Here is a 14,186-nt window from a genome sequence, read left to right on the forward strand (position 1 = left end):
TTTGTCCTGTTTGCAGGTCCTCGTAAGGGTCTGCAGGCTGCTAAGGAAGCCATTGCAGCGGCTTATGTGGCCGCGGGGAAGGTGCCGCCTATCCAGCTGAAGGCTCACTCCACTAGAGCTCAGGCGGCCTCGATGGCAGAGGCCGGGTCCGTCTCCTTGGAAGAGATTTGCAAGGCGGCAACTTGGGCTTCGGCCCATACCTTCTCCAGGCATTACCGCTTGACTGTGGCTGCTCGGGCGGAGGCCCGGTTTGGAGCTTCAGTGTTGCGGTCAGGGATTTCAATGTCCCGCCCTGGGTGAGTACTGCTTCGGTACATCCCACCAGTCTATGGATTGATCAGCATGATGATATGGAAGGTAAAATTATGTATCATACCTGATAATTTTCTTTCCATTAATCATAGCTGATCAATCCATAGCCCCTCCCAGATATCTGTACTGTTTATATTCTGGTTGCATTTCAGGTTCAAGTTTAGTCTTCAGTTCCTGTTCAGGAGGACTTCGTGTTCAAGTTTTTCAATGAATTCTTCAAGAGTTGAGACGAATTTGTGTTACAGTGAGCTGCTGCATTCCTCTCCCCTCCGTTTTACGGGGCTGGATTGAGACTTAAATTCTGCCGGCGCTCCCTCCCGCTTCGTGCGGCAGTAGGGCAGCTTTGTACCCCTCCCGCTTCGGCGGTGTTAGGGTCAGTCAGCTCCTCCCGCGGTTGCGGTTGCAGGATAAGCCAGATCCCCCCGCATCGGCGGGGTGGTGTCCCTCCCCCGCTCCGCGGGGATGAGCTGGACGGATTCCCCTCCCCCACTTGTGTGGGGATGAGCTGGGTTAATTCCCCTCCCCCGTTTCGGCGGTGGTGAGCTGGGCAGAGTGTCCCTTTGTGGGTGTAATTCTCTAAGTGCTGAGTCCTGCGGATGGAGCTTGGATATCGACATACTGAGGAGTTTCCGGCAGCACATGACCACATATAGGGAGGCAAAATGATTGCTCTCTATCTCCACCTGCTGGTAGATGGACACAACCCACCAGTCTATGGATTGATCAGCTATGATTAATGGAAAGAAAATTATCAGGTATGATACATAATTTTACCTTGTTTCACTGGTTCTCTCCAAAAGCCCCAGTGCGGACCTCAGTGCCCCCTACTGCTCTTGCAGCTCAGTCCCTCTTTCCTGTGACTAGTACAGCCTTCCCATTGTAGGGTTACCATATGGCTCCAGAAAAAGGAAGACGGATTGAGCCAGCCGGGTTTTACTTCCATTGCTTTCAAGTAAAACCCGGCTGGCTCAATCCGTCCTCCTTTTTCTGGAGCCATATGGTAACCCTATGACCCATTGGCTGGATCCTACCACAGTCTCTGCACTGGAATAGGGGTGGATTAGAGAGCTCGAGAGGGCTAAATTCTAAAAAGAAATATCCAGTAATTTAGCCTTCCTTCTGGCACTGAGACAGGTAATTCACAAATTTGTTAGAATCTTGAAAAATTCCAGACAGTTGGCAATCCTAGCCTCCTGAATCCCGAGCACATTTGACAGGACCCCTCTAAACTTTGTGTCCTAGGCAGATGTCTAGTTTGCCTGTGCCTTAATCCAGGTCTTTTAAAATGTCTATCGTATCTCCAACATATAGTAGCATAGTAGATGATGGCAGAGAAAGACCTGTATGGTCCATCCAGTCTACCCAACAAGATAAACTCATATGTGCTACTTTATGTGTATACCTGACTTTGATTTATATCTGCCATTTTTCAGGGCAAAGACTGTAGAAGTCTGGCCAGCACTAGCCCCTCCTCCCAACCACTGTCCCTGCCTCCCCCCACCAGTCTCCCACCCAATCTCCGTTAAGCTTCTGAGGATTCATTCCTTCTGAACAGGATTCCTTTATGTTTATCCCACGCATTTTTGAGTTCCGTTACTGTTTTCATCGGTACTGTTTTCATTCCGTTACCGTTTTCTCTCCTGCTTTACATCCAAAGTATTATTGTTATTATTAGGATTTAGACATACTGTGATCTTTAACTCTGTCTCCATGTGCTTTAAGATAAAGACCACAGACTATTGTAGTAGCCACCCTCGACCAACTCTGTCCTGTTTATGTCTTTTTGAAGGTGCGGTCTTCAGAATTGTACACAGTCCTCTAATGAGGTCTTACCAGAGACTTGCAAAGAGGCACTATCACATCCTTTTTGCTTCTGGCCATTTCTTTCCTCTGTACCCAACCAAGCATCCTTCTGGCTTTTACATTCATTGTTTGGCCTCCTTAAGATCATCAGATAGGATCACCCCCATGTCTTGCTCTTCTTTTGTGCACAGAAATACCTCATCCCTTATTCTGTACTGCTTTTTTGGGTATTTGCCGCCCAAATGCATGACCCTGCATTTTTTACCATAAAATCTTAGTTGCCAAACATGATCCTTCCTCATGTTATCCACACCATCAGGAGTGTCTACCTTATTACAGATTTTGGTATTGTCCACAAAGAGGCAAATCTTACCTGACAGCCCTTCTGCAATATCACTTACAAAAATGTTAAAAAGAACTGAACCAAAGACCAATCCCTGTGGCACACCACAGGGATTACTCTTTCTTACCTTCCATTTAACCAATTTCTAATCTAGTCAATTTAGGGCCTATGCTGAGGGTGCTCAGCTTTATTTATGTCACCTATTTGAAAGAGAAATGGGATGGGATATGATACAGCACCTTTCTGTGGTTACAATTAAAGTGGTTTGCATATTATATACAGGTACTTATTTTGTACCTGGGGCAAGGGAGAGTTAAGTAACTTGCCCAGACTCACAAGGAGCTACAGTAAGAATTAAACCCAGTTCCCCAGGTTCTCAGGCCACTGCAATAACCATTAGGCTACTCTTCATGTCAAAGGCTGTGCTGAAATCTAGGTACTGCACATCTAGGGCTGTCTCTCAATCCATCACTCTGATCACCCAATCAAAGAAATGAATCAGAGTTGTCCAGGGCAGCAGAATGCCTTATTTTTTGGGGTGCCAAGCTGTGCCCCCAACCCCACCCATGTGCCACCCCAGATCCAACCATTCTCATTATTTAGTGCTTTATAAATAAATGTCAGTACCTTAAACTGAATATACCACTTGACAGAAAGTTAGTGCAACTGATCTAAAACTTGTAAAATACTATCAAATCTTGTAAAACAAGATAGAAGTCATGCTGCTGCATTCTGCACCACTTGTAATGGTTGTAGTACAGAACTAGGCACCCCAAATATAGAGAACTGCATTAGTCAAGATGGGGCATGACAACCATCTGGATTACTATTCTAAAATTCTCTTAAGGAAAGCATTTCTCATAATCTTCTGTAGACCTTCAGTTTATAAAACAAATGTCCACATAGTGCAATGCACCTGAACACATAAAGACGAAGAGAAATCCAGCATCAGAATCAGGCTTGTGACTTGAGTGGGGCTTAAATCTAGGGCTGACTTAAGGACCCTTTTACAAAGCTTCGGTAAGCCCAATGCGAGCTTACTTTACACTAAACCAGAACTATCGCCGGCCCAATGTGGCTGCCGGTGGTAGCTCCACCTCGAGTGTGTGCCATTTCCATTGCTCCATAAAAATTGTTTTATTTCATAGTGTGGCGCTAACTTGGTGGTAATTGGGCATCTCCATATGCTGCCTGGTTACTGCTAGGTTACCGTGGGAGCCCTTACCACCACCTCAGTGGGTGGCGGTTAAGGCTCCCCCTGCATGGCCATGTGGTAAGAGTAATCTTACCATATGGCCATTTGTTTAGGGGCTTTTTACCTGCTTCGGTAAAAAGGGCCCTGGCACGTGGGAAAAAAGCCCCCCGCTGCTACCGCAGGGCCCTTTTTCCCGCAACTCAGTAAAAGGACCCCTTAGCTTCTCTGGAACTAGCCTCCTCTCCTTGAATCACAACCAGTGCCTTAACACGTAAGGTTAATTTGTGAAACTCCTCTACAAAATGGGACTCTGTGTACTTCTTTCCTGTGATTTTATTTGTATACTTTGTTTTTAGCACACACTTTATTGAAGGAACCGTATTGCAGCTGATTGAGGAAGATGACAGTGTAATTGGAGTGCAGTACAAGGATAAAGAAACTGGTGATATTAAGGTACAAATGTTTTCAGAATTCACAGCTGAATAACAGATAATTATTGGGTATCTGTCGAGATGCCAGCTATCCTCCTTTAGGTTTTGCTTTTGCTGCTGTTTTCTGTTGTCTCCATTGAGTCTTTTCCTTAAGTGCATTTAATTTTGAGCTGTCCCATGTAAGAACATTCAAATATTAGCATTTTCCTTAGCGTCCCTCCGGACCGGCCCAGGATTAGACCCGGAGGGACTAAAGGAAAGCAAATTAGCAGGTAAGGTCTAATTTCTCCTTTCTTAGCATCCTCACCAGACCAGAACCTGTGGGTTGTGTCTTTTGATCAGCTGATGAAGACAGAGAAATAAAATAGCTCTTGCTGATTCACCCCTTACGGACACCATGATAGCTAGCATTTCTCTGTCTCCAACAGATGGTGACAGTACTTCTTGCAGCCTTGGACCAATTTGGATAAGATCCTGAGCCAGTCTGAACTGGTTACAGTGGAGCTAGACTTTCCTCTTAACATACAAAAAAGGCTGAAAGAAATGAGAATTTTAAAGAATACTTGGAGTAGTCCAAGTCTGTTTCCTCTTGCTTCCCCTTTCACCATGAGGGGTTCTTCAGGGTTTTTGTGGTGTCTTACTGATTGGAGAATAAATTACCTCTATCAAGCCTGAAGGTATCAATTTGGATGGGCCTTTGAACCAGTGGACACTGGTTATGGTAGAGCTAGCCTTTCCTCTTAACATACAGAAAAATGATGGAAGAAATGACAATTTTATGGAATACACGGATGAGTCCATGTACCTTCCCTCTTAACACTGAGGTGCTGTGTCAGATTTTGAGTCTCCCAGCATTGCCCTGAGCGAAATTGAGGCACAGAGGCGCTGTCCGATTTCAGAGTATTGCACTACCTTTCTCAGCAGAAGCTAAAGCGGAGCAGCTGAGTCAGGTGCTGGAATTTATAGGACTTCATGGAGCAGAAGCTAAGTTTCAGAGGTAACAGGCACAGATTTGCCTGATCAGTTTTGGAGGTGAGTGGTGCTGATTGTCTATGGGGTAATTTAGTGTGGTTTATTAATTTTTTTGTCTCTGGGGTCTTTGACCTTGATGTTTATTTTTCATTTGCTGTTAATTAGTGACCAATGGCTACTGGCTGTAGTAGCCTCATTTATTAGGGGAGCCCTTCAGCCGCTGGTATAGTGCACCAAGTTTTGGTTTGCACTACATCACACACCTTTCAATTTTGGGCATTGCTTATTTAGCTAAGAAACAGCAGAACATTTTCAATAAAGATGTTGCTTTATCAGCCTCAAGTTAGTTTGGTCTTCAGCCTTCTTTCTGCTTGGAGGGGGAAGCCTTTTTATCTCTCTCGTGGTCCTGAGTTCCTCTCACAAAATGTGGGAAAGGCAGCCATTTTACTGCAGCTAACCTCAGTTGAATTTGTGCCTTTCCGAGATCTAGAGGAGACCATTTTTCTTACCCTTTCCTTCTTGCACAGTTAGTACTTTTAAAAGCATCATTTTTCACCAGAATGTGTATTTATCTCATGAATTTCTTTAGACCAGAAATCTTCAGTCATTGATTCTTTCTAGTAATGGGAAAATTCTAAGTTATGTGGCTCTTACAGTCCACTGCTGGCCTTCTGGAATGATGAGTTCCATCCATATGTTTCAGCCACTTATTTGATTATGTCAGCTTTAGTAAGGTTGAAATTAGTTTTCTTGTATACGAAGTCTTTCAGTGGATGAGGGAAATATTCCTCATGATTTTGCATATTGTCTCAAAAAGGTCATGCTACAGCTATCTCCAAATTGCTGGAGGTCCCTCCATTCACTAAGTCTGTGCCTGGAGTTCTCCACAAATAAGCAGGGGAGATGTAGGTACACTAGTTGGTGGTGTCACCAATGTAGCCAAAGTGCTGGAGATCTCCTCTAGCTAAATTTGAATTTAGGCAGGTGTGGGCATGCACAGGGTTTCCCATGTGTGGAAAGGTAGTGAAGGTAGTTCAGTTTACCTTATCAACTTGCCTCAGCCAGCCAGAACTCTCCCCTTCTCCAGTCAGTGGAGCCTCATGCAACAGCGAAATAGACCATCCTTAAAGCCCAGGATGCCCCTTGCTCTAACTTTTTGGTACAGTCAAATCCACATTAGGGGAGCCACCGGGATCAATCCACCAATACCATCACTTCATGTTCAACAACTGATGGCAACCACTAGGGCCCAAACTCCATGTGGGTCCTCCCCCTTATGCCCAGCCCAGGCATAAGGAGAGACATAAAGGACAGCCTCCTTATCTCTGAAGGCCCAGTTAGCACCCCTACTTGGCCTGGTGAGCTAACCTGTGGCAGGCAGCAAATGCTGCTCCACCCTACCCCTGCTGGGTCCTTACTTTGGGGGGGGGGTGCAGTTTCAGTGGAGCTGCATGCTCAGTACCAGGAATGGGCCTTCAGTCAAAGCTCACCACAAGTAAGTTGACCAAGTCCCCGACTACTCACAAGACTGTCCAGCCAGTGGCATCTCCTGAATCCTCCACAATGGAGGTTCAGAGCCACAATGACATTAAAGAATCTCAAAACTGCTCAGCCTCTGACCACAAAGCACATAGGAGAAAAAGGCACAGTAGTGCCTCAGCAAACTCCGCTAGAGATGTTTCTTCACAAGGGATGCTCTCACAAGGGAGGGGAGGGCAGGGGAAAGAGGAGAGTTTCTGGATATGGATGCAGGGGAGGGCAGGGGAGAGAAGAGAGTTGCTGGACATGGATGCAGGTGAGGGCAGGAGAGAGAGGAGAATTGCTGGACATGTATGGAGGAGAGGGAAGACAGGAAGGAGATGCACATGGATGGTGGGGAGGGAAGACAGGAGGAGATGCACATGGATGGAGGGGAGAGAGGAGAAATGCTGAACATGGATGGAGGGGCAGGGAAAACAGAGGAGGGAGATGCACATGGATGGAGGGGAGAGAGGAGAAATGCTGGACATGGATGGAGGGGAGGGAAGAGAGGAAGTGATATGAACATGGATGGCGGGGCAGAGAGAGAGGAAAAATGGTGGACATGGATGGAGGAGAGGAAGGAGATGCATAAGGATGGATGGGAGTGAAGAAAGAGGAAGGAGATCCATACTGACAGAGATGAGGGAAAGGGAAAAGAGGAGAAAAACTACACATGGAAAGAGAAAATAGATGCTGGATGGAAAGAGGGAAGAGAGGGGGCAGACGCTGGATGGAAAGGGGGAAGAGAGGGGGCAGATGCTGGAAGGAAAGGGGAGAGAGGGGGGTAGACGCTGGATGGAAAGGGGGGACAGTTAAGATCGAGGAAAGAAGAAACAAGAGACTGGGACCAACACAATTAGAAACAGTAAACAGCCAGACCACAAAGGTAGGAAAAAATGAATTTTATTTTTAGTTTAGGATAAAGTAGTGTGGTAGCTGTGTTAATAAATACAGAAAATGGAAGTAAGGTAATATCTTTATTGGACTAATTTTAATACATTTTTGGCTAATGTTTGGAGACCAAACCCTCCTTTCTCGGGTCAGAACAGAATACCATAACAGCAGTATACTGTCCTGACCTGAGGAAAGAGGTTTTGGCCTTTGAAAGCCAATTGAAAAATGTATTTATTCCAATAAAAATATTATCATATTTTCAATTTTTTATTTTATTTGTATTTGTTAACCTATAGTATAGTGATTGAAATATGTCAGTTTTTGAAATTTGCATGTCCTTATATTTGCACAGTACAGGGGGACTGAGTGGTGGGACTGTTCAGGGAAGAAGTCCTGGTGCAGGTTGCAGGCAGCTTATGAGTGGCGCTGCCACTGCCCAGGTAAAGACTGCAGCAGACAGGATTTTAAGGTGGGGGAGGGGGGAGAGAACGCACTGCCTGTAAAAAAAAAATTTCAGCACCCCCAATCATTTTGAAAAGTTGGCTCCTATGCCCCCTAATATTGAGAGAATTCCTTGTAGATGTCCAGGGAGGGGTTATTTCCACTGGGCTTAGCACCCCCAATAATTTTGAAAAGTTGGCTCTCATGGGCTAGACGTAACATGGCCTGCAAACTACCATCCAGTGGGAAGTATACCCCTTTTTATTAAAACATTAGAAACCTACATTAGTAAACAAGTACTCTTTTTATCTGGAAAAATTTTCTATTTTACACTTGTCACAATTTGGCTTCAGATCGTCACATAGTACAGAAATATTACTGCTAGTTCTAATTACATATGTCAAACAACACCTATGTAAGGTGATTTCCAGGTGAAGAATGCAAGCCAGAGTGTTTGAATGTAATGTATCTGTCAAACATCTGTTGAAGGTCATGGTTTGGCGCTGCATGACCTCAAGTAGTGTTGGGACATATAGAAAATTGTCATTGGTATGATAAATGCCAAGGAATACAGCAGAAGTGCATGGTTCCATCAGCAGGGAAATGTTTCCAGATTAAAACATATTCTAGGGTGACAATGCCCCATGATTTGAGAGAGAATAGAAAATGAGAGTGGAGATGATGAATCCTGGGTAAATGTAAATAAAAGCTCCTCACTGTAGCCCAGCATGGTTCATATGAAACTGGAAGCCCAAAGATGCAGGAGTAAATTACTGGGCCAAAATGCCTCAGCTGTTTGGAAACCAATGCCATGATGTGTCAAGTAAAAATATGTGAGCTATGTCTGTGAACTAATTCAGAACTTTCTGAAGAACACTATATGACTGCGAGATGGGGCTTGCACCTCGCTATATATGGGTGCAATAATACATATGAATAGAAAAGTTTTGTTTTAGTTTCTTAAAGTGGTCCATTTAACTGAGATAAATATATGATTTATGTTCCAGGAGCTCCATGCATCATTGACAGTTGTTGCTGATGGACTTTTCTCCAAATTTAGGAAGAATTTAATCTCTGACAAGGTTACTGTCTTTTCCCATTTTGTGGGCTGTATTATGAAGGTAGGCTCACTTATATAGAATTATGACCCTTATGCCAAAAAAATAAATCTTTATTGAAGAAAGACCTATATATACACAATACATCCACATACTACTAGGTGCATAGACACACCTTTATCTAGATAAAGAAGACACACAATAAAAACAAATAAGATACTCTGAGTTAAGATGGCAAGGCAATGATGGGGAAGATATAAAGTAGGGAGTAGAGCCGTTTTCAGTAAATTTGTAATAATTGAGGTATCTTAGGAATTAGTGTAAGAAAATAACTAGAGGAGTGGTTAAGGGTTTTTTCAAAATATCTTGAGATATGAAAAGCAGCTTTGGGTGAGATGTATGTGTGTATATATACTAGCTGTCCCTGCTAGAGTTCAGTGACAGGTTAGTACTTTGTAATTGTATAATTCTCCGAGGACAAGCAGGCTGCTTGTTCTCACGACTGGGTGACGTCCGCGGCAGCCCCCACCAACCGGAAGAAGCTTCGCGGGCGGTCCGCACGCGGGGTACGCCCACCGCGCATGCGCGGCCGTCTTCCCGCTCGTGCGTGACCGTTCCCGCCAGTCTTTTCTTTTCCGCACCTGAGGAGAGTCGTGCCGTCGCCGCTCTCCCTTCGCAGCCCCGGAAAGACCGTCGCGTTTACGCGATTTTGTTTTAACTTTCGTTTTATTCGGTTACCGCGTGCTCCAGTTTTTCTTTTCTTTAAAAAAAAAAAAAAAAAAGAAGAGCACGCGCTCCTTTTTCCCTCGTTTCTAGTGAGGGCGTCACGTTGCGGCCTTGTGGCCGCGCGATCGATTTATTTTTTCGAGGTGTGATTTCCGCCACCATCGACGACTTTAACTTCGCCGACGCGATTTTTCCGTCGATGTCCTCGAAGGTCCCGAGTGGATTTAAGAAGTGTGGTTGGTGCGGCCGGCCGATCTCGCAGACCGACACCCACGCTTGGTGCCTCCAGTGCCTCGGGCTGGAGCACAATATCAAGTCGTGTTCCCTGTGTCTCGGTCTCCGGAAACGGACTCAGGTTGCGAGGCAAGTTCTGCGGGACCGCCTTTTTGGAACTTGTGCCGGCCCCTCGACGTCGACTTCGACGGCATCGGTATCGACGCCCGGTCCTTCGGTACCGGTATCGATGCCCGAAAAATCGGCACCGATGGCATCGACCCCAGGAGAACAGGTCCCGTCGGCCCGCCGGTCCTCCGGTGAGGGTAGAGGTGAGAGACCGCGTGGGCAGTCGGCCCCGGTCACTCCTTCAGCCCGTGGCCCTCGGGACCGAACCCTGTCTGACCCGGTTCCTCGGGACCGAGGGGGATCGACCTCCTCCTCCTCCATACCACCCGGCACCGGTGACGGGCACCGTAAGAAGGCAAAGAAGCACCGTCACCGGTCACCCTCGACGCATCCGGCTCTCGGTACCGGAGAGGAGTCGACGCCGAAGCGTCCACGTCGAGAGGAGAGGTCCCCCTCGGTGGTGGAGGTACCGCCACGTCAGGGTCCCAGCACTTCGGTGCAGTCTCCTGGACCCGAGCAGCTTCCGGCACCGATGCCTCTGCCGGCCCCCACGTCTTTCCCGACAGCGGGCCTGGACGAGTGCCTCCGAGCCATCCTTCCGGGGATCCTGGCGGCGCCGATGACTGTGGCGCCGGCGAGCTTTAGCCCGGTGCCGAGGCCGTCGATGCCGCCGCCGCTTGTGGCGCCGGTCTCGACCGCCACGCAGGTGGAGTCCCCGTCGACGTCGATGGAGGGAGCTTCGTCCCCGCCGGCGCGGGAGTCCACCGCTCGACGACATCGAGGCCTCGGCGCCTCGACGTCGAGCCGGGCCCGGTTCAGGACTCAGCTACATGAGCTTATGTCCAATACCGAGGAAGAGGCCTCGTGGGGGGAAGAGGAGGACCCCAGATATTTCTCCTCAGAGGAGTCTGCGGGTCTTCCCTCGGACCCCACGCCTTCACCTGAGAGGAAGCTCTCGCCTCCTGAGAGTCTCTCCTTTGCCTCCTTTGTGCGGGATATGTCTATTTGCATTCCCTTTCCCGTGGTCTCTGTGGATGAGCCGAGGGCTGAGATGCTCGAGGTCCTCGACTATCCATCACCACCTAGAGAGTCCACCACGGTGCCGCTGCACAATGTCCTCAAGGAGACACTGCTTCGGAACTGGATGCGACCATTATCTAATCCCACCATCCCTAAGAAAGCAGAGTCCCAGTACAGGATCCACTCGGACCCAGAGTTAATGCGGTCACAATTGCCCCATGACTCGGCGATCGTGGATTCTGCTCTCAAGAGGGCACGGAGTTCGAGGGATACCGCCTCGGCGCCCCCGGGGCGGGAGTCTCGCACTCTGGACTCGTTTTGGAGGAAGGCCTACCAATCCTCCATGCTCGTGACCCGCATCCAGTCATACCAGCTCTATACGAGCATCCACATGCGGAACAATGTGAAGCAGCTGGCGGACCTGGTCGATAAGCTCCCGCCGGAGCAGTCCAGGCCTTATCAGGAGGTGGTCAGGCAGCTGAAGGCGTGCAGAAAGTTCCTGTCCAGGGGTATCTATGACACCTGTGACGTGGCGTCTCGTGCTGCGGCCCAAGGTATAGTGATGCGCAGGCTCTCATGGCTGCGTGCCTCTGACCTGGACAACCGCACCCAGCAGAGATTGGCCGATGTCCCTTGCCGGGGGGATAACATTTTTGGTGAGAAGGTCGAGCAGCTGGTGGACCAACTGCATCAGCGGGAAACCGCCCTCGACAAGCTCTCCCACTGGGCGCCTTCAGCATCCACCTCAGCAGGTGGACGTTTTTCCCGGGCCCGGCAGGCTGCGCCCTATTCCTTTGCAAGGCGTAGGTACACCCAGCCGGCCCGAAGGCCTCGTCAGGCACAGGGACAGCCCCAGCGCGCTCGTTCTCGTCAACAGCGTGCGCCTAAGCAGCCCCCTGCGCCTCCACAGCAAAAGCCGGGGACGGGCTTTTGACTGGATCCACGGGAACATAGCCGCCCTCAAAGTGTCCGTACCGGACGATCTGCCGGTCGGAGGGAGGTTAAGATTTTTTCACCAAAGGTGGCCTCTTATAACCTCCGACCAGTGGGTTCTCCAAATAGTGCGGTGCGGATACGCCCTGAATTTGGCCTCCCTGCCACCAAATTGTCCTCCGGGAGCTCAATCCTTCAGCTCCCATCACAAGCAGGTACTTGCAGAGGAGCTCTCTGCCCTTCTCAGCGCCAATGCGGTAGAGCCCGTACCACCCGGGCAGGAAGGGCAGGGATTCTATTCCAGGTACTTCCTTGTGGAAAAGAAAACAGGGGGGATGCGTCCCATCCTAGACCTGAGAGGCCTGAACAAATTCCTGGTCAAAGAAAAGTTCAGGATGCTTTCCTTGGGCACCCTTCTGCCAATGATTCTGAAAAACGATTGGCTATGTTCCCTGGATTTAAAGGATGCATACACTCACATCCCGATACTGCCAGCTCACAGACAGTATCTCAGATTCCGCCTGGGCGCACGGCACTTTCAGTATTGTGTGCTGCCCTTTGGGCTCGCCTCTGCCCCACGGGTGTTTACAGAGTGCCTCGTGGTGGTGGCGGCGTATCTACGCAAGCTGGGAGTGCACGTGTTCCCATATCTCGACGATTGGCTGGTCAAGAACACCTCGGAGGCAGGAGCCCTCCGGTCCATGCAGTGCACTACTCAACTCCTGGAGCTGCTGGGGTTTGTGATAAATTACCCAAAGTCCCATCTCCAGCCAACCCAGTCTCTGGAATTCATAGGAGCTCTGCTGAATACCCAGACGGCTCAGGCCTTCCTTCCCGAAGCGAGGGCCAACAACCTCTTGTCCCTGGCTTCGCTGACCAGAGCGTCTCAGCAGGTCACAGCTCGGCAGATGTTGAGACTTCTGGGTCATATGGCCTCCACAGTCCATGTGACTCCCATGGCTCGTCTTCACATGAGATCTGCTCAATGGACCCTAGCTTCCCAGTGGGTTCAAGCCACCGGGAATCTAGAAGATGTCATCCGCCTCTCCACCAGTTGCCGCACTTCACTGCTCTGGTGGACCATCCGGACCAATTTGACCCTGGGACGTCCATTCCAAATTCCGCAGCCCACGAAAGTGCTGACGACGGACGCATCTCGCCTGGGGTGGGGAGCTCATGTCGATGGGCTTCACACCCAGGGTCTGTGGTCCCTCCAGGAAAAGGATCTGCAGATCAACCTCCTGGAGCTCCGAGCGATCTGGAACGCACTGAAGGCTTTCAGAGACCGGCTGTCCTACCAAATTATTCAAATTCGGACAGACAATCAGGTTGCAATGTATTACACCAACAAGCAGGGGGGCACCGGATCTCGCCCCTTGTGTCAGGAAGCCGTCGGCATGTGGTGGTGGGCTTGCCAGTCCGGCATGCTCCTCCAAGCCACATACCTGGCAGGTGTAAACAACAGTCTGGCCGACAGACTGAGCAGAGTCATGCAACCGCACGAGTGGTCGCTCCATTCCAGAGTGGTACGCAAGATCTTCCGAGAGTGGGGCACCCCCTCGGTGGACATTTTCGCCTCTCAGACCAACCACAAGCTGCCTCTGTTCTGTTCCAGACTACAGGTCCACGGCAGACTGGCGTCGGATGCCTTTCTCCTCCATTGGGGGACCGGCCTCCTGTATGCTTATCCTCCCATACCTTTGGTGGGGAAGACCTTACTGAAGCTCAAGCAAGACCATGGCACCATGATTCTGATAGCGCCCTTTTGGCCCCGTCAGATCTGGTTCCCTCTTCTTCTGGAGTTGTCCTCAGAAGAACCGTGGAGATTGGAGTGTTTTCCGACTCTCATCTCGCAGAACGACGGAGCGTTGCTGCACCCCAACCTTCAGTCCCTGGCTCTCACGGCCTGGATGTTGAGGGCGTAGACTTCACTGCGTTGGGTCTGTCGGAGGGTGTCTCCCGTGTCTTGCTTGCCTCTAGGAAGGATTCCACTAAAAAGAGTTACTTTTTCAAGTGGAGGAGGTTTGTCGTTTGGTGTGAGAGCAAGGCCCTAGAACCTCGTTCTTGCCCTGCACAGAACCTGCTTGAATACCTTCTGCACTTGTCAGAGTCTGGCCTCAAGACCAAGTCCGTAAGGAATCACCTTAGTGCGATTAGTGCTTACCATTATCGTGTGGAAGGTAAAGCCATCTCTG

General features: G+C 49.1%; 1 protein-coding gene across 1 annotated transcript in view; it reads left to right on the plus strand.

The window, feature by feature from the left end:
* SQLE (squalene epoxidase) overlaps nucleotides 1-14,186 on the plus strand; it is a 72,126-nt gene that overhangs the window by 34,250 nt on the left and 23,690 nt on the right. Inside the window, exons 4-5 of the mRNA XM_030219042.1 lie at nucleotides 4,010-4,106; nucleotides 8,920-9,033. Of these exons, the coding sequence (XP_030074902.1) occupies nucleotides 4,010-4,106; nucleotides 8,920-9,033 (211 nt within the window). The remainder of the gene's footprint in view (nucleotides 1-4,009; nucleotides 4,107-8,919; nucleotides 9,034-14,186) is intronic.

This window comes from Microcaecilia unicolor, chromosome 1, assembly GCF_901765095.1.
Source record: "Microcaecilia unicolor chromosome 1, aMicUni1.1, whole genome shotgun sequence".
NCBI lineage: Eukaryota > Metazoa > Chordata > Amphibia > Gymnophiona > Siphonopidae > Microcaecilia > Microcaecilia unicolor.